The 27189-nt window shown below is 43.6% G+C and overlaps 1 protein-coding gene across 9 annotated transcripts in view; it reads left to right on the top strand.

Annotated features, from left to right (window-relative positions):
- CDC42SE2 (CDC42 small effector 2) overlaps positions 1-21851 on the top strand; it is a 96637-nt gene extending 74786 nt beyond the window's left edge. For 8 of the 9 annotated variants that reach the window (XM_045826587.1, XM_045826554.1, XM_045826563.1 and 5 more), the window contains 3 exons: positions 15872-15973; positions 18569-18676; positions 19386-21851. In XM_045826587.1, the coding sequence (XP_045682543.1) occupies positions 15872-15973; positions 18569-18667 (201 nt within the window). In that variant the 3' untranslated portion in view covers positions 18668-18676; positions 19386-21851. The remainder of the gene's footprint in view (positions 1-15871; positions 15974-18568; positions 18677-19385) is intronic. The other variant, XM_045826527.1, reaches the window with a different exon arrangement.
- The last annotated feature ends 5338 nt before the right edge of the window (positions 21852-27189 follow it).

The raw sequence follows: 27189 nt of genomic DNA, 5'->3' as shown, positions 1-27189 counted from the left end.
AATCTGTTCGTCTGTGACTCAGACACGTGGCGAGCACCATTCTGCTCACATCTTTTTCTGCCTTAAACGTGTATAGAACGGGTAGGTGATATTGCAGACAAAATTACTAAGACACACAGGACGTTTGTGCTTTCAGTAGTGCTGAGCAGTAGGAAATTGATCTCATTTTTAGGAGCCCCAAAGTTTATGGGTAGTTAAGAAACAGCAAAAAGTTTTCCCCTCTTTTTTCTCCTCTTCATATGAGATCTGGTTTTCTAGAGTTATTTAGATATGGGTTTGAATTTTAGTGCCAGTACTTATTTACTGTTTGACCTTGAGTAGATTAATTAAGCCTTTGCAAATAGGAATAATGATGAGAAACATAGAAATAATAATCCTGTCTCATAGGACTCAGTGTATTAAAGTTGATAACAGAGTAAGTATATTGAATAAGGTAATTTATGTAAAGTGCTTACCGAGTATCTGGCTTATAGTAAGTGCTCTTATTCTGAATGTTGAGTTGATAAATTATAATTTCCTCTCTTTGAATAATTTTTTTGGGGGATAGGAACTTTGTTTTTATCTCAGTTAGTTTTCTTTTTTTTTTTTTAATTTATTGACTTGAGAGAATTTGTTGTGCATTCATTGGTTTCTTGTGTGTTGTTTCTTTTATGTGCCCTGACTGGAGATTGAACCCACAATCTTAGCATATCGGGATGATGCTTTGAGCAACTAAGCTACCCAGCCAAGGCTTCAGTTGGTTGTTTTTAAGTAAATTCTATTTGAAATGAACAGGACCCTCAAAGCTTGAAGAGTAGGTCTCTCACCACAGGTGGTTTTGTTTTGCTTTGTTTTCAGTTACCAGGAAGAGAGATCCCATTGTCAGAGAGGATGTTAAACTGGTCACACACACACCCTCTCCCTCCTGAAACCCCACTTCCCATGACAAAGGAGTTTAAAAAACAAAAATGTGTATAAAGATAAAACCCACAAAGAAAAAGAGAATGGAGAGAGGCAGTAACCCTGGATGAGAGATAATTGTGAAGAATGGACTGTAGAAAATTTGCCAGATGCAGCCACAACCTCATTGCTTGAGAAGGAGATACTGACAAGAAGGAAGTCGGCCTTCTGTGACCACCTTTCCCGTAAATGCCAGCAGTGAGGCCGAGATCCCGCAGACTGGCCTTTTGCAGGTCCTTCTCCAGAGAACAGACTGGGTCTACGGAAAAGACCTGGCAGTTGTGGGCTCCCCAGGGAAAAAGCCACCTCATCGTTTCATCACCTTTTGCTGAACCCACCACTCAGCATGCCTGTGCACACGTAGAAGCCTCATTTGGACACGCCATGATCACCGTGTTACCATTCCAAAGTCTGCGTGCCCGATGCTTCAAAAGACCGCACCCAAAACATCCAGAGTTTGAAGTAAGGAAAGGCTTACTGACCGAGAAGACACCAACTGAGAATGTGGGGCCCCTAAGGTGCCTCAGATCCATCTTAACACAGTAGAGAGTTAGGCTTCTTTTCTGTTGAGGGAAGGGGAAATGGGAGGGGCTACTTTTGGAAAACTCAAGCAACGAGCAGAGTTCCTCTCATGATTAGCATGTCTGCATGCAAGACAAAGCAGGGCCCGCAGGCCAGGGGAGACTGCGCATTTCACGGCTACAACCAGATTGGAAGAAAACTTAAATTAACTGAGTTAAAAGAACTTGGAGGAAATAGATGATGACAGAGAATGGAAAGGAACTAAAACAAAACGGCATGACTGTTCTTCAGATGATTAAGATATTGGACTCGTTGAATCAGAACAATATGTATATAAAGGAAAGGATAGAACAAATTGAGAAGACAGTGTTTGGAAACGAAATAACAGATGAAATGAAGAAGTCTAGTAGAAGGGTTGGAAGGTAAAGAAATCTTCCAGTAAGTAAAACAAAGAAACAGATACTGGAAGTACAAGGGACGAGTTATGAAAATCAGGTGATCAACCCCAGGAGTTCAAAATCCGCCCAATTAGGGTTGCAGAAAGGAGGGAACCGTGGTGCTGGGGGAACCTGAATGATGCAAGTCACAACACAGCAGCATTTTCCTGAATAGAGCAAAGCACATGAGTTTCTTGGTTAAAGGCCTCTGAGGAATGAAAAAAAATCTACCCATAACATTTAGTAAAAATTAGACTATATGTACTGCTCATTTAACTATTTAACTTGTACTGCAAGGTATTTTTGGACAGAGTTGAAACCATGTTTCATATTAAGTTAAGCAAAACGAAGCAATTCAACACAAACCATAGTACAAGAAAGGAAATTACATAACACTGCTTAGATCAATTAGGAACAGTTTGATTTTTCTCTGTTTTACATAGTAAATGTTTTGGGGAAGTACAAGGCTTTTTTGGTACACAAAGGTGTTTTTTGGGGGCGGCTGTCAGTGTGGTGGTGTGAAGGAGAGGACAGTGGACAGGGAAGATACACAGGCCTGCGTCAGTCACTGTGAGACCTTGGTAGGTAACGTGATCGATCTCCCTAGGTACATTGGTTTCCTATTGCCACCTAACCGGTGATCACATATTTAGTGGCTTTAAAACAACACAAAATCATCAGTTTTCAGTGCTAGAGGTCAGAAGTCCAATACAGGTCTCCTGTACTAAAATACATGTAGGCCATCGTGTTACATCAGGTCTTCCTTGTGCAGTGTGCACGGTATTCTGCCAGTCACTGAGTGAAGTCAGCCGAAGCACGCATACACACACCACGTGCAGGAGCAGAACCGGGGGCCTGCAATGGCAGAAATCGCAAGTGTTGTAGAGGCTTGGACATTCAAAAGCATTGAAACCTGTGTCATTAGTTACTAGAAAAGCTATTTCAGATTCATTTTTTTAAAACTTACTTTGTGTTTCAGTTTTCATACTTGTAATATGTAACTTAAACCAGATACCAACTTTAAATAGAAAAAGAACTCCCTGTGTTTGCTTCAGGTTCTCGCTGAAATGAGAACAGCTAGTTCCTTCAGTTTTGCTTTTGACAATTTTGCCCTTGAAAAGGTCACTATAAACTTGCTTAGCTGTTTCTTTTAAAAACAAATTTGGGGGCCTCCTGCAAACTTCTCATCTGTCACCAGCTGTGAAATTCATACCACCTGGGAAGAGGTTAGTCACCTACTAAACTCTAAAGGGTAAAATACAGACAGCATTGCACTTAGAATTAAATTTTAAATGCATCACCTATTTATATGTATTTCCATAAAAAATGTCTTTCTGTACTTGGACTTAGATAATTGCCTGCTTGTAACTCTGGTTGGGTGTTCTGGTTTCTCTGTGGTGTGGCTCTTGTCTCTCGTCACCGTGGCCCCTCATGGAAGCCCCTGTCTCTGAGCATCACCGCTGGCCCTGCAGGGAGGGCCCCTGGCTCTGGAAGCCAGAGAAGGAAGATGATCTTGTTCCCAGAGGTAGGCCATGTGAGAGAATGATGGGGCTGAAGTTTGCTTCACTGTCGCCAGTCTGTGAGGTAGGAATAGACTCTTCTCCCCCTGCCCCCACCAGTTTTATTGAGATATAATTGACATGTAATATTGGATTTGTTTCAGGCATACAACATGATCTGATACATGTATAGATTGTGAAATGATTATGATTAGCACAGTAAGTTTAGTTAACATCCATCACCTCACACACACAAATCTTTTCTTTGTGATGAGGACTTTTAAGATTTACTCAGCAACATTCAAATATACAATACAGTATTGTTAACTAGTCATCGTGCTGTACGATACACCCCCCACTGTAATTATCTTAAAACTGGAGGGTCATACCTTTTGACTACCTTCACCCTATTCCCACCCCCAGCCTCTGGTACTACCAGTCTGTTCTCTGTTTCTGTGAGTTTGGTTTTTTTACATTCCACACATAAGTGAGATCACACAGTGTTTGTCTTTTTTCTGTCTGACTTTCACTGAGCGAAGTGCCATTCAGGTTCATCCATGTTGTTGTGAATGGCAGGATTTCCTTCTCTTTTTATGACTGAATAATATTATACATGGCACCTTGTTATCTCTTTGTCCATCAGTAGACATTAGGCTGTTTCCATGTCTTGGTTGTTGTGAACATGAAGGCGCATATCACTTCAAGGTAGTGATTGTTTCCTTTGGCTGTGCACGCAGAAGTGTAATTGCTGGATCATATCGTAGTTCTGCTTTTAATTTTTGAGGAACCTCCTTACTGTTTTCCATAGTGGCTACACCAGTTTACATTCCCATCAACGGTGTACAAGGGTTTCCTTTTCTCCACATCCTTGCCAACATTTGCTCGTCTTACCATTTTAGTAAAAGGCAAAAGATTTATACTATCTGAAGAGAAACCAGATAATTTGTCTTATCTTTTTGATGATAAACACTCTATCAGGTTTGAGCTGACACTGCATTGTGGTTTTGATTTGCACCTCCTTGATGATCAGTGGTGCTGAGCACCTTTTCATGTGCCTGTTGGTCACCTGATGTCTTTGAAAAACATGTATTCGGTTCCTCTGCACATTTGGCAGTTGGGTGGTGGTTTTTGCTGCTGAGTTGTATGAATTCTTTATGTGTGTTGGATATCAACTGCTTACCACGTATTTTCTCCATTCCATAGGCTGCCTTTTCATTTTGTTGGTAATTTGCTGTGCAAAAGTTTCTGTTTCACATATTCCTACTTGTTCAGTTTTGCCTTCAGTACCAAATGCAAAAAAATTACTACCAAGACCAATGTCAAGGAGCCTTACTCCCTATGTTTTCTTCTAAGAGTTTTATAGTATCAGGTCTTACATGCATTTCTTTAATCAATTTTGAGTTGATTTTGGGGTATATTATAAGACAGGGGTCCAGTTTCATTCTTTTATAAATGGTTGTCTAGGTTTCCCCAAACTGTTTACTGAAGAGACTGTCATTTCCCCATGTGTATTCTTGGCTTGTTTGTTATAAATTAATTGGCCATATAAGCATGGGATTATTTCTGGGCTACTTCATTGGTCTGTGTCTGTTTTTATACCACTATGATACTATTTTGATTACCGTAGCTTTGTAATATAATGTGAAGTCAGGAAATGTGATGCCAGCTTTATTCTTCTTTCTCAGGATTGTTTTAACTATTTGGGGTCACTTGTCATTCCATAGAAACTTTAGAACTTTTTTCCTATTTCTGAAAAAAATATTAGAATTTTGGTAGGATTTGCATAGAATCTATAGATTGCTTTGGGTAGTATGGATATTTTAACAATATTAAGTATTCCCATTCATGAACAGGGCATATCTTTCCATTTATGTGTGTGTGCCTCAGCTTCATTCTTTAATTTCCACGTTTTTTGTTGGAGTCTTTGTGTTTTTTTGTATACAGAATCATATCATCTGCAAATAGTTTTATTCCTTTTCAGTTTGGATGATTGTATTTATTTTTCTTGCTTAATCGCTCTGGCTAGGACTTCAGTAACATATTGAACAAAAGTGGTGAGTGGGCATCCTGGTTTCTGATCCTATTGAGTATGGTTTCGTCACATATGGCTTTTATGATGTTGAAGTGTGGTCCCTGTATACCTGGTTTGTTGAGTTTTTATCATGAGTGGATGTTGAGTTTTGTCAGGTGCTTTTTCTGCATTTATTGAGATGAGCACCTGTATTTTATCATTCTTTTTGTTAATGTGATGTACCATAGTTTGTGGATGTTGAAACATCCTTGCATCCCTGGAATAAATCCCACTTGACCATGGTGTGTGATCCTTTTAATGTATTTGTAATGAATTTGGTTTTCTAATATTTTGTTGAAATTTTTTGCATCTGCATTCAGGGTTTATTGGCCTACAATTTTCTTTTCTTATGGGATCCTTGTCTGGTTTTTGTATCAGGGCAAGCTGGCCTTGTAAAATGAGTTTGGGAGTGTTTTAGATTTTGGAAGAGTTTGAGAAGGATTAGTATTATTTCTTTTTAAAATGTTAGAATTCAGCAGTAAACCCATCTGGTCCTGTATTTTTCTTGGAGGGGTTTTGATTACTGATTAAATCTCCTTTGTTATTTGTTCAGATTTTCAATTCCTTCATGATTCAGCCTTGGTTGCTGTGTGTTTACTAGGAATTTATCCATTCTTATAGGTTGTCCAATTCTTGGTGTGTAATTATTCATAATAGTCTCTTAAGATCCTTTTTATTTCTGTGTTATCAGTCTCTTTCATTTCTGATTTCATTTATTTGAGTCCTCTCCTTCTTGCTAGGTCTAGCTCAAGGTTTGTCTGTTTTGTTTGTAATTCAAAAAGTAGCTCTTAGTTTCATTGATTTTTTTTTTCCTTTTGACTTTTTTGTCCATTTCATTTATTTCTACTTTGTTGTTTGTTATTTCCTTTTTTCCTACTAACTTGGTTTTAGTTTCTTTTTTCCCCTTAGTTCTTGAGGTATAGCTATGGGTTTTTTTTTTTTAATTCTTTCCTATTAATATAGGCATTTTCACTATGAGCTTATTGTGTAAAAACTGCTTTTGTTACATCCCATAAGTTTTGGTATGTTTTATAGCCATTTATTTATAAAAATTTTTATATTTATTATTACCTGTTTAAATTTCAGTCACTTTCTAAGTACTCCCCATTTGATGCAATACTCCTATTGAGACCTTTTTTTCACTGCTTAAAATGGTCGAACTCATTGATTTAGATAACTTTTAGTATTTCTGCTTTTTTGTTTGTTTCACCTCTTCTAGGTCAGCAAAATGTTTCCCTTTGAGGACTTTTTCATTGGGGAAACAAAAAAGTATCACTAGAGGTGAGGTCAGGTGAACAGGGAGGGTGGTGGGCCATGGGGGTCATGCAGTTTTTGGTCAAAAACTGCAGAACACTCACTGCAGTGTGGGCAGGTGCATTTATAAATCACCCATCATGAAATGGGCAAAGGTGTTGAAAGACTCCTCAAAAAAAATTCACTGAAGCCAAACACAGCCTTGCAGGACAGTGCCCGCTGGGACGTGGATACAGACGGGTCCCTGGGACACTGACCTAGAAGGGGAGCCTGTAGCACCAGGGGCCCGCCCTCCAGAAGATAATTCCAGGGTTTTTTTGGACCCCTCTCATGTCGTTTATGCTCCAAATATTTGTGAATTTCTCAGTTTTCTTCTTGTAATTGATTTCTTATTTCATACCATTGTGGTCAGAAAAGATGTTTGATGTAATTTTACGTCTTCTGCCCTGGAGAACGTTCCATTTGCTTTTGAGGAGAATGTATATTCTGCTGCTGTTGGATAGAATGTTCTATAAATGTCAAGTTTATCTGATCTAACATGTCATTTAAATACAAAGTTTCCTTACTGATTTTCTGCCTGGATGATGTATTAGTTTTTGAAAGTACAGTATTGAAGTCACCTACTCTTACAGTTTTGCCATTTCTCCCTTTAGGCCTGTTAATATTTACTTTTACATTTAGGTGCTTTGTGTTGAGTGCATAAATATTTACAAACGTTTTGTTGGGCTGACCGCTTTATTATAATGACCTAATTTGTCTGTTATTACACTGTATGTCTTGAAGTCTTCTTTGTCTAGTGTAACTATGGCTTCCCCTGCTTTCTTTTGGTTTCTGTTTGCATGCACTATTATTTTTTTTTTTTTTTCATTCCTCCACTTACCTCTGGACATATCCTCAAAGTTGAAATGAGTCTGTTGTAGGCAGCATGTAGTTGGGTCTTGTTTTTCTTTTTCCAATCTTCACATGAACACAGGCATACTAATTTTAGAGGGGGGGGAAGGGAGGGAGGAAAACATTGATCAGTTGCTGCTTTTTAAAATTTTTCTTTTTAAAAATAAATTTACTGATTATGCTATCACAGTTGTCCCAATTTTTCTCCCCTTTACTCCCCTTTACCCTGTACACCCCCTCCCACCATCATTCCCCCACCTTAGTTCATGTCCATGGGTCGTACATATAAGTTCTTTGGCTTCCTCATTTCCCATTCTTAACCTCCCCCTGTCTATTTTGTGCCTACCATTTATGCTTCTTATTCCTTACCCTTTTCCCCATTCTCCCCTCTCCCCGCTGATTACCCTCCGTGTGATTTCTATTTTTGTGTGATCAGTTTCTTCTTGTATGTGTCCTCACCAGGGGCCAAGCCCACAACCTAGGCATGTGCCCTGACCAAAAATCAAACCCATGACCTTTTGGGTTACAGGATGACACTAACCAACTGAGCCACACTGGTAAAGAAATAATATATTGATAGGTATGGACTTAATGTTGCCATTTTGCTAATTGCTTTTTGGTTGCTTTATAATTCCTTTGTTCTTTTTTTGTTTGTGATTTGATGATTTTCTGTAGTAGTGTGCTTAGTTAGATACCTCTCCCTCTACTGTCTTTGTGGTTACCATGAGGCTCATATAAAACATTCATAATTGTCTTTTTAAGCTGGTGATAAGTTTGAACTCATACTGAAGCTTTGAATTTTTTTTTAAAGATTTTATTTATTTATTTTTAGAGAGGGAAGGGAGGGAGATAGAAACATCAATGTGTGGTTGCTGGGCGTCATGGCCTGCAACCCAGGCACGTGCCCTCACTGGGAATTGAACCTGCGGCACTTTGGTTCGCAGCCCGTGCTCAATCCACTGAGCTATGCCAGCCAGGGCTCTTTCCTTGTCTTTAACTTTTGTCATTTGTAATGTGTCTTGGTGTGGACCTCTTGTGTCATCTTATTGGGACTGACTGGGCTTCCTGGGTCTGGATGTCTGTCTGTTTCCCCAGGGTGGGGAGTTTTCAGCTAGTATTTCTTTAATAAGCGCCCTGCCGTGGTCTGCCTGTTTTCTCTTTCTGACACCCCTGTACTGTGATATTGGTCAGCTTGTCCGTAAGTCCCTTAAGCTAACCCCCTCATTGTTTAAGGGTCAACAGTATTGTTACAGCTTTTTTTGGTCTTTTTTTTCCCTGTCATATGAACTGGATAGATAATAGGCCATTTGAAAACAACTTACACACTTGGAAGCACTGTTAAGGCCATCAGAGAAACACTATTACTTGTTTTAGAAATGCCTGGTAGAGGGTTAGGCTGTCAGTGTTTTTTAAAAAAGTTAACTTAGTTTATTTTGGAGGTTGCCAGACTTTGATTTTGGTGTCCTAAACACTCTCGTAATTTTTCCATGGCGCCCTGGCCAGGAGGAATACTCTACAGATTTATTTAACTAGTTTGGTGTGAGCAACTTTGTCCTAACAACTTAGCATTAAAGAAGTAATGCACATAAATTAAAAGAAAAAATAAAATTTTATTTCATTCTTAAAGTAGCTATAATTGCTCATGGGATGGGTGTGCCTGTTGGGCATCGTACACTCTCCGCTCGCACTGTGGCTCCGAGTGACCGCCGCTGCCCTCCTTGCTGGTTCCATGTTGACTTTCGTACAGTTCAGGTTTTTCCACAGCAACCCCTGCAAGTTGTGTGTCACAAAGACATGTTTGAGGAGTGCGTGCTCTGGTGTTGAGACCTGGGAGACCTGGAACTGTCTCAGGTCGGCGGGTCACAGAGCACCATACTGACATTGACTACCACTGCATCGCCCTCCTACTGGCAGTACCTGGTGGGGCACCACTGGCGTGTTTGCTGGGTGCCGGACACAGTCTGGGAACTGGGCCTAGTTGGTGTAACTCACAGGAGGGGATTCAGTTTCACAGCTCAGCAGACTTTCTGCAGCTCACAGAGTAAGCCAGCAGTGTGTCCTTCTCTTTTGGCCTTCATGAGCTTCGGCCACGCTGGACCAAGGGACTGCTTGCGGACTTCAAGTCTCGAGTACCAGCCTTTTGTGCCTCCCCTGATGGCAGGCCCTTTCAGTCACTCTCTGCCTATTTCTAGAACCGCCTCAGGCAGTGTCATGCCATCACCCTGTGGGACCCGGCCTTCTATCCCCGCTGCGTGGCGTGCGTTTGCACACCGAGCTGCCTGGGGCACAGTCTTAGCGGACATTTTAACCTCTGAGCATTTAGGCATTGTTTTTACAGAACCTACACGCAGTCGTTATTCTGAAAAGGCGAGGGAAGTGGACTGTTTATGTTGCTACAAAAACCTGTGTTGAAAATGAAGCCCTAAAAACTATGTGAACGTGATGTCCATACATTCATAGATGGATTCATTCAAAAAGAGTTTGTTGATGAATTGCTGTGGGCTGTGGAGGGTGCCGGCCCTGGTGGGCCCCCATTCTGTGTGTGCTCCCCATAGAGGAGCACTGTTTGCACCCAGTGGGCAGTTTAAATCAGGCAAGAGATGGGACCTCTTTGGTAGATGGAGGTGAATACAGGCCCTCGGGGAGCACGGAGAACGAGCCCCCAGCCCCAGACTGGAGGGCGGGAGAAGGCAGGCCCGAGTCAGACCAAGGAGCAGTAGGAAGGATTATTCCAGACAGAGGGCAGAGTGCTGAGAGTGTATTTAGGGGACTGCAGGCAGCTGGTGAAAGCTTTGAGAGCGGGGAAGGAAGTAGTAACAGCTGAGGCTGGAGCGTAAACAGGACTTCACAGGTTGTGGTGTTTTGAATTTATCCCCAAAGTTTTGGAAAGCCGTTGAGGATTCTTAAATGGATGAGTGACATGTGCTCAGTGTTGTACTTTGGAAAGGCAGATTTAGGTTACAGGGTAGAGAATTTTGGGAGGAGGTAGGAGGCTGTCAAAGCGGAAATAAAATGAGGGGCCACTGCAGTGATCCAGGCAAGAAGCTGGGGCACTGGGAGGGTAATGGCAGAGTCACAGAATGTGATGCTGGTCTGAGGGAGGAGGGAGGGAAAGGCACAGCCCTCAAATGTGGCTTGAAATACTGAGAAGTGTTTATCAAAACAGGGGATGAAGAGGAGGAAGGGTTGCAGAAGTAAGTTTATGCATTCAGTTTTGGACATAGGAAACTTGGGTGTTCTCTCAGCAGTCACACGGTGGTGTCTGGTATGCAGTTGAATATACAGTCTAAAGCCCGGAAAGGAGAACTTGGGTTCACGATGTTAATAAAGTGAAGACATGAGAGGGGAAGAAAAGGGACCTAGGCTGCCCTAGAGAAGACCAGCGCATGCCAGCTGAACAGACACTGAGAAACCAGTGGAAAACCAAGGAAGGGTCTGTTGGAAGAATAACCACAGAATGATATTTTATCTGCATTTTACATTCCAAATTTTTAAAATGTTTGCCTGGGAATTTTTAAGTTTCATAATAGTTGCCTTGATGACATTACTGTAACCACAGCATCCATTCCACCTGCCCTCCCCCCCAGCCACTATATGAGAGCGTAGGTGTGAGCAGTAGACCCTCGGGCTCATGGGGATCCTGGTTTGGGAGCCTCCTCTCCTTGTGCAACGATGGGGTTCAGGAAAGCCATTTTTGTTGTTGTGTTTGAGTTGTTTCGCTTTTGAAGAAGGAATTCGTAATGTGAGTGAATGAATGAATACATAAACCAAATTGATACTGTAGTTAGCTATATGTTATTTGGTAGCTCTGCAGTATGTATTTTAAAAAACTTGAAGTATATCTTCTAGCCCTGGCAGAGGGAGCTCAGTTGGTTAGAGCGTTTGACGATACGCCAGGGATGCAGGTTTGATCTCCAGTCAGGGCACGTGGAAGAACCAGCCAACGAATGCATGAGTAAATGGGAGGGCAAATCGATGTCCTCCTTCCCTTCCTCCCTCTGTCCCCTGTCCTCTAAAATCAGTAAAAAAAAAAAAAAAATTTAAAAGCTTAAAGTATATCTTCTAATGTTTTGAGAGGAGGACAGGAAGTGGGTAGGAAATGACTTTAGAATTGTAAGCATTGGAAAGGAGGAGGACGAGATTAGTTCCGATGGAAATCGGACATGAAATTAATGAAATTAAATGTTTATTTTTTATATGTGTGTGAGAGCATTTTTACTGGCACACAATAACAAGTTTTATGTGAAATTGTAAGGCTAGCAGAATCAAGTCTGTTAAGAGACTTCTTAGTAGGAAAGTGACCCAATGTGCACCAACAGTGGAGAGAACCGCTGCCCGCCCCCGAATGTGTGCAGCACCAGCTTCAGCTTCAGTGGTTACCGGTGGGCCCAGCCGTGCCCCTCTCCCCTCTCCCCCGGAGAATTTGAAGCACATCTGGGCATGCGTTTGACCCCAGAACATTTCAGTGTGCATCTCTGGGGTTTAAACAGCTCTAACGAGGCATCACTGGCATACAGCATATGGCACATATTTAAAGCGCACAATTTGATGAGTTTGGACATAGGTCCATGAAACCACCACAATCGAGATGGTGGACATATCCACCCACTCCCAAAGTTTTCAGCTCTCTTCGTAATCCTCCTCACCCCTCCCCACTTCCCCAGGCAACCACTGCTGTGCTTTCTGTCCCGGATAGTAGTATGCATTTCCTATGAAGGGGATTCTATGTGCTGTGGACCTCTTTGTGCAGTTTCTTTCACTCAGCACAATTGTTTTGAGATTCATCCATGTTGTAGTGTATGTATCAATAGTTCACTTATTTTTATTGCTGAGCAAGAACTTTTGAAAAGGATAACTGCAGTACTGTTACTATACCTCAAAGTAAGTTTAAAATGGTTCCTAGTATCATCTAACATCAAGTCAGGTTTCTTTGTGTTTTTTTTTTTAAGATTTTATTTCTTTATTTTTAGAGAGGGAAGGGAGGGAGATAGAGAGAAACATCAATGTGGGGTTGCTGGGGGTCATGGCCTGCAACCCAGGCATGTACCCTGACTGGGAATTGAACCTGCGACACTTTGGTTTGCAGCCCGTGCTCAGTCCACTGAGCTACGCCAGCCAGGGCTCAAGTCAGGTGTTAAAGGTCCCCATTGTCCCATAAATAAGTGTGCTTTTATAATTGATCTGTTCGCACAAGGATACAGACATGTTCACAGAGTGGCACTTTTCACACCTCTCCTACTTGCATCTACTCCACGTTACTAGTTCATTGTCTTTACCGACGACTGTAACTGTGATGGGAATAGTTACATAGAAGCGTCCTGGCAGGCGGCATTTTCCCCGATCCCCTTCACCCTAACACAGCTGTTCCTTTTGGTGTCCCTTTAGTTCTTGACCTTATGCAGAATAAGAGTTAATATTTTTAGGGTGGCAAGAATTATCCAGATGTCGACAGTCTTCATAACGATCCCTGTGAAGAATGAAGTGCTTCCAGGAAAGCCGGGCCACTCTGCTGACTGCAGCTCGGAGCGGGGCAGAGTGGCGGCGCTGCTTCCTGTTTTCCTCCGCGGAGGCGACGCTGAATTCCCCTCCTTTGCCCTCGAGTGAAATCTCGTCTCTCCCACTCTCCAAGCAGCACGCGGAGAAAGTGTGCTGGTCTCTGTCTGCGTGTACTGGGAAAGAGCACATTTCTGTGTTTTAAAATATTTAATTGTACTTAGCGGCGAGGCTTTGCATTCATTAAGAACGTGGTAACAAGTTCACAGAACACCTTGGCCCATCTGGATCCCATCCTTTCGACCTTCTCTGTCACCTTTTAATGCTGACAACCCTTTATTTTTCTTTACCTTCAGTCTCTTCTCTCTTATGGATCTGCCTCATCAGAAATTAGGCATCATCAAGTCTGTCTTATCTTCAAGGGAAAAAATTCAGTCTGACTTCATTTCCTTTTCTCCCCTCAGCTCCTGCCATCTGTCTTCTCCCCGCCCAGAAGGCCAGGCTTTCTCCGGGCTCCGTGTGTGCTCTCTCCAGTCCGCACCCCGGACGCCCCCCAGCCCTCTGCTGTCCTCACTCCTGCTGCCCCCCACCCCCCAGATGCTGCGCTCGCGGCAGTGCTCACGCCCCGTGTGCCGAGTCCAGCGGACACAACTCAGTCTGAGATTGCGCTCTCCAGCTGTGTTGCTGCTGTCCCCCATGACACTCAAGAAGACACACCTGATTCTCCTCTGGACTCGGGGGGTTTCTTTTGGCCTCCCTTAATGGTTTTTCCCTCCACCCAACCTTAATGGGTTTCTCTCTGCACTTCGAGGGAGTCTCCTGAACTCGCAGCCGTGTCGTGCTGGTGGCTTGGTTTCTTATCCCCAGATTAACCTCTCTCAGAACCCTGTTTCCGTATGTCCAGCTGGCCCTCTCGATGGCCCTCTCCACTTGGATGTCTCACGGATCTCTCACATTCAGTGTCTTAAACTGGGTCTGCATCTTCCTAGAGCCTGGTCCTCCAGGATTGTGTAGCCTAGCGAACTGTAAGCATGCTTCTCAGATCTGAAATCTGTGCCTCTCTCTCCTGTTTCCCTCAATTCCCAAATCCAGCCAGTGAGCCAGTGCTGTTCATTTTATCCACTGAACACCTCTCAGATCTCTCCACTTCCTCCCATCTCTGCTGGAAGTTGAACCCAGTCTCCTTCCACCAGCATTGTAATGAATTCCCCTGTCTGCCTTTCCACCCAGCTTTCTACCAGTAGCTGCCGTGGAGTAGCCCTTTAAAACCAGCCGCACCATTGCCCTGCTTTAAGAGCTGTGCTCCATCCAGCCTTCTGGAAGGAAGGGCTGAAAGCTTCTACCTTTTACCTTAAAATCAAGGTGAGACTAGAGAGCATGAAGAAACCTCCCAATACCAAAGGGAAAGTGTGACTTCTGACTCAGTAAAGTTCAACTTTAAAACTATTTTCAGATTTATAAATTAATTACCTAACAATCATTATGATACAAGTTGAAGTCTTTCTGTCCTTTGCTTTTCAGTGTGAGCAGTCTGTTTGAATCAGTTTAGGCATCTGCTTTTGAACATCCTCAGTACTGAGAATGTTTGTTATTTATGAATGTGTATCAATACCCCTCTTTCACAAGCATATCGCTTCATGATCATATCCATTCATTCTTTCAAACAGTTCAGGGTGGGGTAGGGGGTGGCCGGAGTGCACCATGGTGACTCTCCTCTGTCCGCATCTTCCTGCACTCAGTGGCCAGAGCAAATTGCTTAACACGGAGTGGGCTGAGTGTAGCCTTCTGCTTAGCCCAGCAGCCTCTTCCATGGGCAGTCATGCTCGTGTGTGTTCCCAGGGCAAGGGGTGACCAGGCTCCCAGTGGCCTGGAAGTAGATCTTATTCTTTGAAATATGTCCTCACCCGCTGGGGAAGGGCTTCAGGCTGAGCCAGGTGGCCACAGTGCTCGGGAAGGCTTTGGGAAAAGTGCAGTCTGGTCGGCACCCTTGTGGGTTTCTGCAGCAGCAAGGCTGCGGGGCAGTGAGCATGCGCACGGGCGTCTGAAATTAGCGCGTGACTATTTGCTTTTGCAGCTCTGTAGAAAACCATGTGCTAATCCGGGGAAGCTGTCACCTGGGGCTGTCTTGATAAGTTTTTAGGGTTTAGCAGGATCTTACCAACATTTCAGGAGATACAGACAAAAAAAATATGTTGAAAGGCAACCTAATCCAACAAGTTCATACATAATTTGCCTTAGTTTTGAGGCAAACTGCAGTTTCAGGAGGGTGCTGATGAAAGGGAAAGTAAACAGGCTGAGCGAGCTGCTAGTAGACTCTGAGCCTGCAGGCCAGGGCCCCTCCCGTCAGAGCCCCGCGCCGGAGGACTGGAGAGCCGGGCTGCTGCAGCGGCCTGGGCAGCTGTCCCCAGAATGGGCACGAAACTGGTCCCAGTGTGTCTTTCCTAGTAATAGTGGTTACTGATAACTGGGCGTTTGTCTTATTTCTTAAAAAAAAAAAAAAAAACCTTAGTTATTATATTAGTATGATGAAGGCCAAAGCTAGACCGAATCATTTAAGTTCTAAAGAACATATTATTTTGCTTCAGTCATTTTTTGTGTGTATATCCTCTTGGGGGTTTTATCATAGGAAGTAATTGTGGTAGTCCAAGATTCAGGTAATTTTGGGTCCTGGGAAAATTTATTTTATTATTGAACAAAGTCATTCATCCAGAGTCAGTGTTTTGTTAACAAGATCATTTTCTCAACACACTGTTCTCACGTTTCAGAAGCGGCGGCGTCGGATTGACCGAAGTATGATCGGAGAGCCAACCAACTTTGTACACACAGCTCACGTCGGATCGGGAGACCTGTTCAGTGGGATGAATTCAGTAAGTATGGCGGACGTGCGGACGAGGCCTTGGGCACAGCGACATGAAACCTGTGTCCCAGGTTATGCGATGCTAGCTGACTCTGTCCACGTTGGATGTAGGTACATAACGTCAGTGTCGAAGCGAATAAAGGGAACAATGAAATACTGACCTCCCATCTAATCTGCCAAGTATGTGAGCGTTTCTGTTTTTGGTACTAAACTCTTCATAGGTGCCTTTCTCCTGAATACGTACCTTAAGGGGTTTGACAGTAAACTAGGAAGAAGGAGAGTAAAAAACACCTCTTGGCTGTCTTTTATAGAAATAACCAGTGAATTTTAGAATAGACTTTAGATTTAATCAGCTGAAGTCTTTTATTCCTTAATTTTACCTAAGAGGAAAACGGAGTGCAGCCCAATGGAAGCATCGGGAAAGGAGGGTGTGCCCTGGAACAAGCCACTGAGTACCGAGGCCTCTTTCCCCTGTGTCTTAAGTACCCAGATGTCTAAATGATCCCTACGGCATTTGGGACCCAGAGGTCAGTAGGCTTTTATAAACAAAATTACGATCCGGAGTACATACTCACTGGGCAGCATCAACAAAAGGTTTGACAGAGAACAGATTTTTAAAACAGGTAGGTGAGTGTCCTGGATAGGCAAACAACTTTGTCAGTTCAGCTACTGGTAAGCAAAGGAATGACATTTGTATCATCTGTAGGAAACAGCTTATTTGTTCTAAGTCTGTAGGAAGTGTCCGGTGGCAGTGCAAGAGCAGAGCAGCGGCTGGGTTTCCTGGGTCAGCGTGGGCTGGCAGGACGAAGTGGGACCCTGTGACTTGTTAATGTAGTTATTAAATACTTCAAACTTACTGTACGCGATCAGTTTTAATATCTTATCAACAGATGTCATCTTCCTCACTTCTCTTAACTGCATAGTACAAATTAAGTGTTTAGTTCGTGGTATTTATTTTTAAAACCTTATGTACAGTTCAGAATATCCTTTAAGTTTCTCATCTGGCATTCTGTGTTCAGGGAGCGCCTCCCACTGCTGTGCGGAGCTCTGTTGCTCACCACCCGTCAGTGGAACTCGGTCTGTCCTTTGCAGGGCACCCTGTCCTGCCGAGGGAGACGCAGGGTCAGCAAGCCCTGTGTGTGTGTGGGGGGGGTGCACCTGCAGTCCCTGCGCAGCACCTTCTGCCTGCTGAGGTGGAATTTTTATGCTGTTAAGAACTAAAACTTTTTGTAGTCATTGCTTATATTGTTTTACTAGTTGGTTGCTGCCTCTGAGGCCACATGTAGCACCCGCCCCCCTGACTCCCGCTTGGAGAGCTCGTTTAGGCTGGGTATTGTGAAGTCTGTCTCTTAAACTCTCATTGATAGTTCTAACCTGAAGAAGGCTGATTGGGTGAGAAAATTCTCTTCTCCTGTGCAGTAATAGTGCAAATAAGACAAAACCACAGACATGCTGTTTATGCAAGGAAATATTTAAGAACTGAGCAGCTAGACTGAGAACCAGGCTGTGGATGCCTGTGAAGCAGCCACACAGGTCACCGGACGGTCGGATGACTTGCAGTTTCTCCCCCCGAATACAAAGTTGTTCCCAAGGCTGCCTTTTGTACTCACTTATTGCTGGAAAGAGTTCTGTGACTCTTTTTACAATAGAGCCCTAGAGTGTGTTTGAATACTGTATGTCCACAGTCACCCTAATACATTCAACCCACATGCTTCCGTTTGAAATTGAACTCACTTTTGGAGGGAAAAAATGTACATGGCATCATGTAAAAATGTCAAGATTGTTTCTACATAGACCTGCGACGTCTGTGAAAGGCGACTGGCAGAGGTGCGCCGACTCTGCACTGCGCTGCAGTCCTCGTCGCTCTACACGGGTGCAGCGAGGGGACGAGGCCGCACTGAGAGCCTGCCACAGTCTGCAGACAGCTTTGAGCCTTGGTTTCAGCAAAGAAAGTGTCCCAGTGTTGATGTATCTCTTAATCTGTCAGAACACAGCCCAGTAACATAGTGCGGCGAGATGAGCATGTTAACCATTTTACCGACCAGACACCTGTACTCAGGGAGGGCAGAGTTCACCCAGAGCCCCAGCCGTGTAAACCCAGACCAGAGCCCAAGTCTCCAGATTCTTAGATGCCCTTAGTTTGTCAGACCGTATTGAGACTGTGTCAAGTATTCAAGTGTGTAAATGTTACTGCATGGACTTCTAAAATTTATCTTCGGCTGGTCCAACTTTATACATTTTTATTTTTGTAAGTAACTGAGGTGACCATTTATGTGAGGAGTATGTAAATTAAGATAAAAGTTGATTTGATTTGTATACTTCTGACTTATTTTGAAAAGTTACCAAGGGCCTTCTGGATCACCAACATGATTTTTATATTTGGGAAGCAGAAAGTGGGGGAGTGTGGCAAAACATTTTAATTACTAGCTTCGGTATTTGCTGTCATACTTTCTAAGTCTTTTATTCTAAAATTTTATGTCTTTAAAATACTTTTATAGGTTATTTTCCTATAAAAAAGTACCCTTCTTAAAAATGTAGCCAAAATACGGAGACAAGAATTGGCTAATTGCACTGGCCTTTAATTCCTGACTTTGTCTCGTTTCAGGTCAGCTCCATTCAGAACCAGATGCAGTCCAAGGGGGGCTACGGGGGCGGCATGGCTGCCGGCGTGCAGATGCAGCTGGTGGACACGAAGGCGGGATAGCCCCCTCCAGTGAGTATCTTGGGCCAGGCGCGGCCAGCGGCCAGCCCACGACAGGCCGCCGTTGTTGAGCCTCGATGGGGAGAGGTGCCACTGACCCTTGAATGTGGGTTTGGACTGCACAGGTCCACTTGTACATGGATGTGTTTCTGTAAATACTGTACATGTGTCTTCCTTAATAACAAATTTCTTTTCCCTGGCTAACTTTACTGTAAGAATACAGTCTGTAATGATACATACATACACCAGCTACAGGTCAGTTGCCTGTTAACTGCTGACCAGAAGCCTTAGCGCTAAGTTTTGAGGGAGTCAGAAGTTAAACACAGATTTTTCACTGTGCCCCAACCCCAATTTTTTTCAAGGGTCAAACGCAGATTTTTCACTGTGCCCCAACCCCAATTTTTTTCAAGGGTCAACTGGATTTTGTTCTCATAAGCATTTTTACTTGGCTAAACGTTTCAGGTGATGGTCACAGGCCCTTCTGCAGGCTGAGCGTTAGTTTCAGGCTCCTTACGAAGAACTTGAAACACATTGAGACACCTGGTTGGGGAGGCTTGGACTGAGATTCCGGGGACAAGTTTCCATTTTTACGTCTTTTGAGTGTTGGTATATGTGTAGTAATTTTATATTTAATACCCTGCTGTTGATAAAATAATCAACTTGTAAAAAGTATGAACTGTTAAAGTATAAAATAATGTGGATTCTTCTTTTGGTTTTGTAGGTCATTGTGAATTTGTTTCCTTTTTCCATTTTTTTTAAATTCTTTTTTTGTCGTGATTGCTTTTCTTTTCAAATACAAAAGAAGTGTGATGGTGTCGTGTCCCTCCTGTTGTGATTCCTCCAGCGAGACGTCACGGCTCCGCCGGAGCGGCCGCCGCCAGTGTCCCCCGCCTCCCCCTCGGTGGCCGCGCGCCCGTGGACTCACGGACAGTTCTTTACATCATGGCTTCAATTTCAATTTTTATCAACATGGGTCTGACCTTAGCATGATCTTTGTGTGAATGCTCCACTATTCTGCATTTTTTTCATTTTAAATATCTCTTTCCACCTGCCTTATGATTTTATGGGTAAGCAAGGACCTGCTATTAGCTGTATTAGCTGTAATTTGTCACCTTTATGTATATTTTGGATGGTATGAGACCCACAAGCACAGGGGTCATTTTTGTTCATCTGGAACTCCGGCAGAGCTGACGTCTGCATGCTCTCGGAGGTGGCTGCGTGCGGGAGCCCCCGGGCTGGGGACGCTGCATAGACGAAGGTGAGCCAGGTCACGCCCATGCACACGAAAAGGTCACGTGCAGCTTGTTAGAAAGGACTTTTTGATTTAGTTAGAATTATAGTAAAAGGGGAGCTTGCATTCATAAGGCGGCCTGCCTTCTGTTGTAAATGTTCACTCTATTTATTTTGCGGGCGAGGACCCGGGGCGGCCGGATACCCGCCCCCGTCCGTCCCGAGCAGCTCTGGACGGTCTGTCTCCCTGTGCGCTCAGTCTGTTCCCACGTGTCTCAAGTGTATGTTAGGGTCATGGCACCTGGTAGCAGTTTGCTGGCCCTCCCACACTCCACATATTTGGGGCACTGGGGGCAGCACAGTGCAGCCCACTGACCGGAGTCGTTGCCCCTGAGAACTGTCTCTCTGGTGACTGTGGAATAGGGGAGAAAAACCTTTGCTTTGGTTCCAGAATTGGTTTATTCTTCCACCAGTCAGTGGTTTGCATTCTTGTTAAAATGTAAATCCTGTGTCCACGTCAGCCCCATGTGACTACATGTGGTCAGGTTAACATTTCATGAAGCAAACGGGGCCTCTTTGAACTCAGTGCTAAGGAATTAGAAAAATGATCACTTTCAATTACCTTTAAAATTTCTTCCCCTTAGTCCCAAGTCCTTGTGAAAAGGTAACTGAATAAATACTACGTTTGTGGAGCCAAAACACGCAAGCATTGCTCCCCCGTTCTTGGGAATTCGGCTTGTGCAGTACGTGCAGCAGGGGCAGCGCCACGTCCTTGCACTTCTGCAGGTGTGAGCCTCCCCCAGGGAGAGAATCTGTCAAGGAAAAAAATTTATGCTTAGTAGCAAAAATAGGCATTTTGCAGCTTAATAACTTCTAAACTTCAATTCCTCTAATGTCATTAATTCGCTGCGTGGGTACTGTGCTCTGGACTCCGCTGGAGAGCAAGTTCGCACTATCACTCCACTTGGCCAGCCTCCTGCCCGGACGCTGCTGCGTGCCGGGCCGGCACTTTAACCAATGGACTGGATTTTCTTGACATTGTCAGCACTGGTGCCATTTAGTCTACTTTGACTTTAAAAATTAGTACAATTTTTATACTTGTCATACAACTCCTGGGACAACCACACAGGGAGCCATGGTCCCTTCCATGATTTGCTTGTATTTTCCAATTGCTCTCTTTTCTGCTTCTCCAAGGACCAAACGCTCGGCCTGTGCTGGAGCGTGTCTCCACGGTAACCCGGAGGCGGAGGCTGCGCTGTGCAGCCCCACTGTGTGCAAGGGCACAGGCTAGGGAAGGTGCCAGTAAATTCAAGAAGAAAATTACCAAAAATTCTAAGATATTAACCTTGGACACAGATCTTTCAGGAGGGCTTGATGGTGTGCGAGTGTGGAGGGGGCGGCTTTTCCACACGCACAGGTGGGGTTGAGAGTCTGGGGTAGTTGTGTGATTCCCATGGCAATGCCTCTCGTCTTAAAATGAAGCTAATTAAAGAAATAGGATACAAGATAGACTGTTAATACTGTACTGAAGTAGATGCTAACAACTGTTAGACAAGGGAAGTGGAATGAAGGTTTGCCTAATGACACGGAGCCAGTTATCAGTGACCTGCATTCTGGCCACAGGTGCTCCTGGCACGACAGGTGTCAGCACACGGAGCCTGGAAACGGCGACTCTGGCCCTCCATCAGTGTCTCCAGTGCTGCGTCATCCGTGGGCCTTTAAAGATACGAGAGTATATTAGCTTTCATTTTGTTAAATTATAGCAGCTTCATTACAGAGCAAGTTTGCCTTGATGTTGTTTAAAATGACCTGCTCAGCACCGGAAAGATAAATTGACATATTTTTATAATATAAGCATACTTTTTTTTTGTACATTGTGTTCATTCTTGAATAAAGTTCAGTGTTGGCTTGTAGATATTAAAAAGAAAGTATTGATTCAATAAATGTTTTCTTTCAATCCTGGTTTGGCTTTCCTTTTCTTTCAAGGAATTATGTAGAGTACTTTTTTAGCATTCTTATAATGTATCATTTTTCTCTTTTAAAGACAATTTAAATTTCTAAACTTGCGATCTTTACCTTATTAACATATGCCTAGTCAAAATGAGCCTTAAATGTTTGGAAATAGGGCTTGTTATTGAAACATCCCTTTTCTCCAGATTTTCATTGTCTAGCAATGTCATAGACGAGTTTAACAAAGGAAAGAATTCGGTCAGATACCTATTCAGTTTTCCATGCTGAGCACTTTAATTCCTACATATATTGTGAGGACAAAGTTAAGAATTCTTAGCCATACTGTCCACATTTCAAGTGTCTAATAGCCTCATGGAGCTACTGGCTCCCACATCAGGCAGCTGTGGCACGTTTCTGTCGTCACAGAAGGTTTGGACAGGTTCACGTTCGTCCCTGAAAGAGTTCAGGACAGTGGTTCCCCATCAGGGGCAGTTCTGTCCCTGGGGAGCATTTGGCAGTGTCTAGAGAGACTGCTGACCCTCACAGCTTGAAGAGGGAGCGGGTGTAGAAACCAGGGGGCCTGCTCACTACCACGGTGCACAGGACAGCCCCCAGCACAGACCCCTCCAGCACCAGGGCCACGGTTTTTGAGGAAAGAAGATCTACATGCTCACCAAATACATCCTGTTAGATTGGCAGGTAGGTCTTGTAGCATGAGAATTGCTGCACAATATTCTAAAAGAGAAAAATACTGGAAAAGAGCATTTCAAAAAGTGTTGATAATTTTAGACCTCACCTCGTGGCCCAAAGACTTGAAAAGGAAATTGGGTTAAGATGAAGTTTCTTGTAAGATAAAATACTGAGAAAAGAAAGTACCTGAAGACACTCGTATTTACGTATTAGGAACTTGATTCAGGGCACGGTTTCCAAGGACATGCCTAGAATGTGGATGAAAGGGCTTGTCAGATAAGCACAAAAGGTAGGACCAATCTATAAAAAGTGTCAGTCTGAAATTTGCTAAAACATGAAAATGCAAAAACCTACAAAACATACAGATAAGAAGGAAATTATACCCTCTTGTTAAAATAGGCTTTTAGCAGACTGGAAAGAAAACAATTGGAATTTTACCTTCAGTTTATTGTCTCCATCCAGAATGCTCCAGCAAGAGAACTTAAATTATTAAATGACTCATGTTAATCCAACTTTGGGCACCTTAACTTTTAGTTTGCATGATGTCTCCAAGACTCTACAGTTTTGTTTTTTAAGTGCTTTCTACCAGATACATACAACCCCTTTCATCTTGACCCGCATCCTCTTAATCTCATCATCTCAGAAGTTGTCTGTCTGGCCTGCCTTTGATGCCTAGGAAAACAGTAGTTTTATTAGGAAAAAGTAACTTCCTGACTAAGAAGATCCGAATGTTGGACCTCCGCCACCCACAGCAGTTGCTGAGGGTGGCGGCCTTGATGGAAGACAGGATGATTTCAGTCTCACTGGAAGGTCAGAGCAGGAGAGGCAGGATAAAGTCTGGTTCTAGCCTCCACTTTTCTCTTGTAAATCCAAGCTCCAGAGTTCTCAAGCGCTTTGATGGCTCCCTAGATCCCACGTGCTCAGTAGCTTAGACACGAGCCACGCTGACAGCCTGCCTCGGGGGCCCCGACAGGGTTCCTAGGTTGTTTTTGCTCCTTGAAGGGAGTAGCAAATGAGATACATCTTCAAAGCTTTACCCTTTTCTTAATATTCTTAATTTCATCCATCTATAAGCATATTCAGCCTTTGTGTGCCTGTGCCTTTCAGATGTTTGGACCGAATCCTTCACTTCAGACCTGGTTCTGTGCTGCGAGCCCCCCACGGGCCTGTCTGCTGCAGCGGGGGGGTGTGGCGGGGTCTCCTCCTGAGGACTCCCTGGTTTCTCAGCAGTGACAGTGAGGTCTAGGATATTATAGAGCGCTCCTCTCAAACTTCTGAGAGAATACTATCTTGAACTAGTATTCTGTCTACAGCCAAACTCGGGTGAGGTGGCGGAAGATGATCAGACTTGCAAGGAGTCGCTTTTCCACACATGCTACCTGGAGACACTTCAGAATACACTGCAAGAAAAAAGGAGACTAGTTGTGTAATGAAAAGAAATCTACCAGGTCTGAAGCAGACCTGGAAAGCAATCTACCTCAATTAGAGCAAATGAGACGATTTTAAGGAAATCGGTTACAAGAAGCATAGTTAAAGGGGTACCATTGAATAGCTGAAAGATCTTTGCACCCCAAAATTTTTAACCCAGCACTGTGCCCACTGGGGATATAGCAGCGAACAAAATTCCTCTATCCATGGAGCTTTCGACCTAGTGGTGTGGGTGCAAGACAGTAAGCCAAACCAGAAAGGAACTGGTAGAGAAGATGAGAAAATGCTGAGCACTCTGGGCAAACTGCTGGGCACGTGGGGGAGAAGTTACTGCTGAAGCTATGACATGGTTGTGAGTGAGTGAGTAACCCCAAGCTCCTAGAACAAGGTCAGCCAGGCAAATAAAATAGTGTTTTTTGAATGAAATTTAGTAAAATAGAAAATTGTCAATTTAAGAGGCAGTTTTAGTGACAATTATTTAAGAGCTTATAACATTTTGGTTGTACAGTGAATTATAGGTACATAATCCAATGTTTAAAGTATGAATGAATCACAGAACAATGTAAATTTTAGAAAAGGTGACAAAACTCAGAAGATAGTGTAGCAGAAAAGAGGAGCATGTAAGGGCTAATTTCTACACAAACTGGGAGTTCATCAGGTACTGTCCGCACAGGCACATGTTAAAAATGACCCTTCACCCCTGGCCAGGTAGTTCAGTTGATCAGAGCATTGCCCTGATAGGCCAAGGCTACAGGTTTAATTCCCAGTCAGGACACATACAAGAATCAACCAATGACTGCATAAATGAGTGGAACAACAAATCTCTCTCTCTCAAAAAAATAAATAAAAAATTAAAACTGATCTTTTCAAGTTGTAAGAATGATGGAAATGTAAAAATTTAACCATAACTGCTCTGAAGGAAAGACAAGTCTAATATAACAAAATTCATCTTTTGTGGTATAATCATTTGTGAAATTCAAAGTTGGTAAATCAAGGAATGAAAGTATCTCCACCTTATTAAAATTAAGGAGGTAACCCTCAGTGAATTTAAAATGCAAATAACTCCAAGTAGTTACCCTTAGCACACGGCGGCAAACACAAAGCCCACGGGCAGAATCTGGCCTCCACCTTGTTTCTACCTGGCGGCAGCGCCGAGCTCCTTGCCCCTAGTTCAGGAGTAGTGACATCTATACAGTCCAAAAGTTACATTCAGCCCTTGGAAGGCAACCGCGAGGCTGATAGGCCCCCGGTGAAAGTGAGTTTGACACGTCTGCCTTACCTTAGCAGTGGGCATGGAGTGTGAGAACTGGGTGAGAGATGTTTTCCAGGTGATGCCAGTCTGCTCTGTTTGGATTTCACTTTCTTTATAACACTAATTTCATAGCAGTGATCTAAAGGCGATAGCAGCAAGACAGCTGAGTAAGAAACTCCAGGCCCTTGTTTCCCCACAGAAACACCCAATAAACCAAAAAGCTTTGTGGGAGCTCAAGCGACTAGGTAAGAAGCTGCACCAGCCAAGCGAACACATGAAGAAAAAGCCGCCCTCAAGGGCAGGCGGAGAGGTCAGCCCTGCTGTCCCCGGGCAGGGATGGGAATGAGGGCATGACGTGGAAGCAGGTGGAAGGCTGCTAAAGACACAAGTGGGTGCGTGTCTGTGTTGCAGGTGGTCTGCAGGCCTGTGGGTGTGTCGGGATAGAGTACAGGCAGAGGAAGACAACAGAAACTCATTCTGAGAACAAGCAGGAATGAGACTCTCAACATAAATACAAACATTAGCAGCAGCTGAACCCATGGGAACTACTTGGAGTTATTTGCATTTTGCCCCGGGATTGAAAGCACATGCAGCCCCAGGGGCAGCCGCTCGCTCAGATGAGGGCCTTTCAGTGGGGTTGACGGGTGAGGGGCCCCTGTGTGAAGCCCCTTAGTCCTTAGACTGGGAGAGGTGCTGTTTCAAACACCTAAATCCCAGCAAAAGATCACAAGACATACACAGAAACAAACCACGGCTCATTCAAAGGCACAAACTAAATCATCAGAAACCAAGCTTAACAAAACAGACCTCTGCCTTGAGAAAGAATTTAAAACAATTGTCTTAAATACACTCAGTGAGCTAAATGAGAACATGGGCAGACGATTAAACAAAATCTAGGAGAATGATTTTCTAAAACCGAATATCAGCAGGGATAGAAATTATAAAACAAAACACTGAAAGTCCTAGCCAGTTCAGCTAGTCAAGAAAAAGAAAGAAAAGGCATCCAAACTGAAAAGGAAGTACAATTATTTCTGCTCACAGACAACATGACCTGATTTACGGAAGCCCTGGAGGTGAGCCACTCACCCACAGCTGGAACAAATGAAAGGGCAGAGTCAACACACAAAAATCAGGTTTCTACACACTAACAATGAACAGTCTGGAGAATTAAGAAAACAGTTCCATACATTACTTAGGAATAAATTTAAGGAGGCAAAAGACATGTCTATTGAAAACCGTAAATGATTAGTGAAATTAAAGACAAATAAATGGAAAGACACTGTGTGTTCATGGATTGGAAAACTTAAGATGTCAGTACCATCCAAGGTGGGTCACAGAGTTGATGCAATCTACCAAAATCCCAGTGGCTTTGTTTTTATTTTTTTTTTAGATATGTAAATAATACATCCTTATCATTCACACGGAATCTCAAGGGACCCCGAAGAGCCAAAATAATCTTGAAAAAGAACAATGTTGTAGGTACCACACTTACTTTCAAAACATTATGACCTACAGTAATCAAGACAGTGTGGTGCCAGCACATAAAAAGACATCCAGACCAACAGGACAGACTAGAGAGCCCAGAAATAAACTCTGTGCAGGGTCAATGATTCTCAGCAAAGGTGCCAAGGGCACTCGGTGAGACAAAGCCAGTCTTTTCAGCAGATGGCGCTGGGACAATTAGGTATCCACATGTGAGAGAATAAAGATGGGTCATGTCTTAGTCTGTTGAGGCTGCTAGAACAAAAATGTTCCACACTGGGTAGCTTATAAACAGCAGAACTCTATTTCTCACAGTTCTGCACACTGAGCAGTCCAAGGTCAAGGTGTCAGCACGGCTGCCCCCTACCTGGTGTTGCCTTGCTGAGCCCCACACGCTGAGACGTGAGGGGTCTCTCTGAAGCCTCACGTTAGAGCACCAGTTCCACTCGCGTCCCAAGGCCCCGCCTGCACAAACCAGCCCGTAGGGCATTGG

Source organism: Phyllostomus hastatus, unplaced genomic scaffold (genome assembly GCF_019186645.2).
Source record: "Phyllostomus hastatus isolate PE091 unplaced genomic scaffold, TTU_PhHast_1.1 phas_contig_150, whole genome shotgun sequence".
NCBI lineage: Eukaryota > Metazoa > Chordata > Mammalia > Chiroptera > Phyllostomidae > Phyllostomus > Phyllostomus hastatus.
Note: the sequence above shows the minus strand (reverse complement) of the source record. Positions and strands in the feature narration are given on the sequence as shown.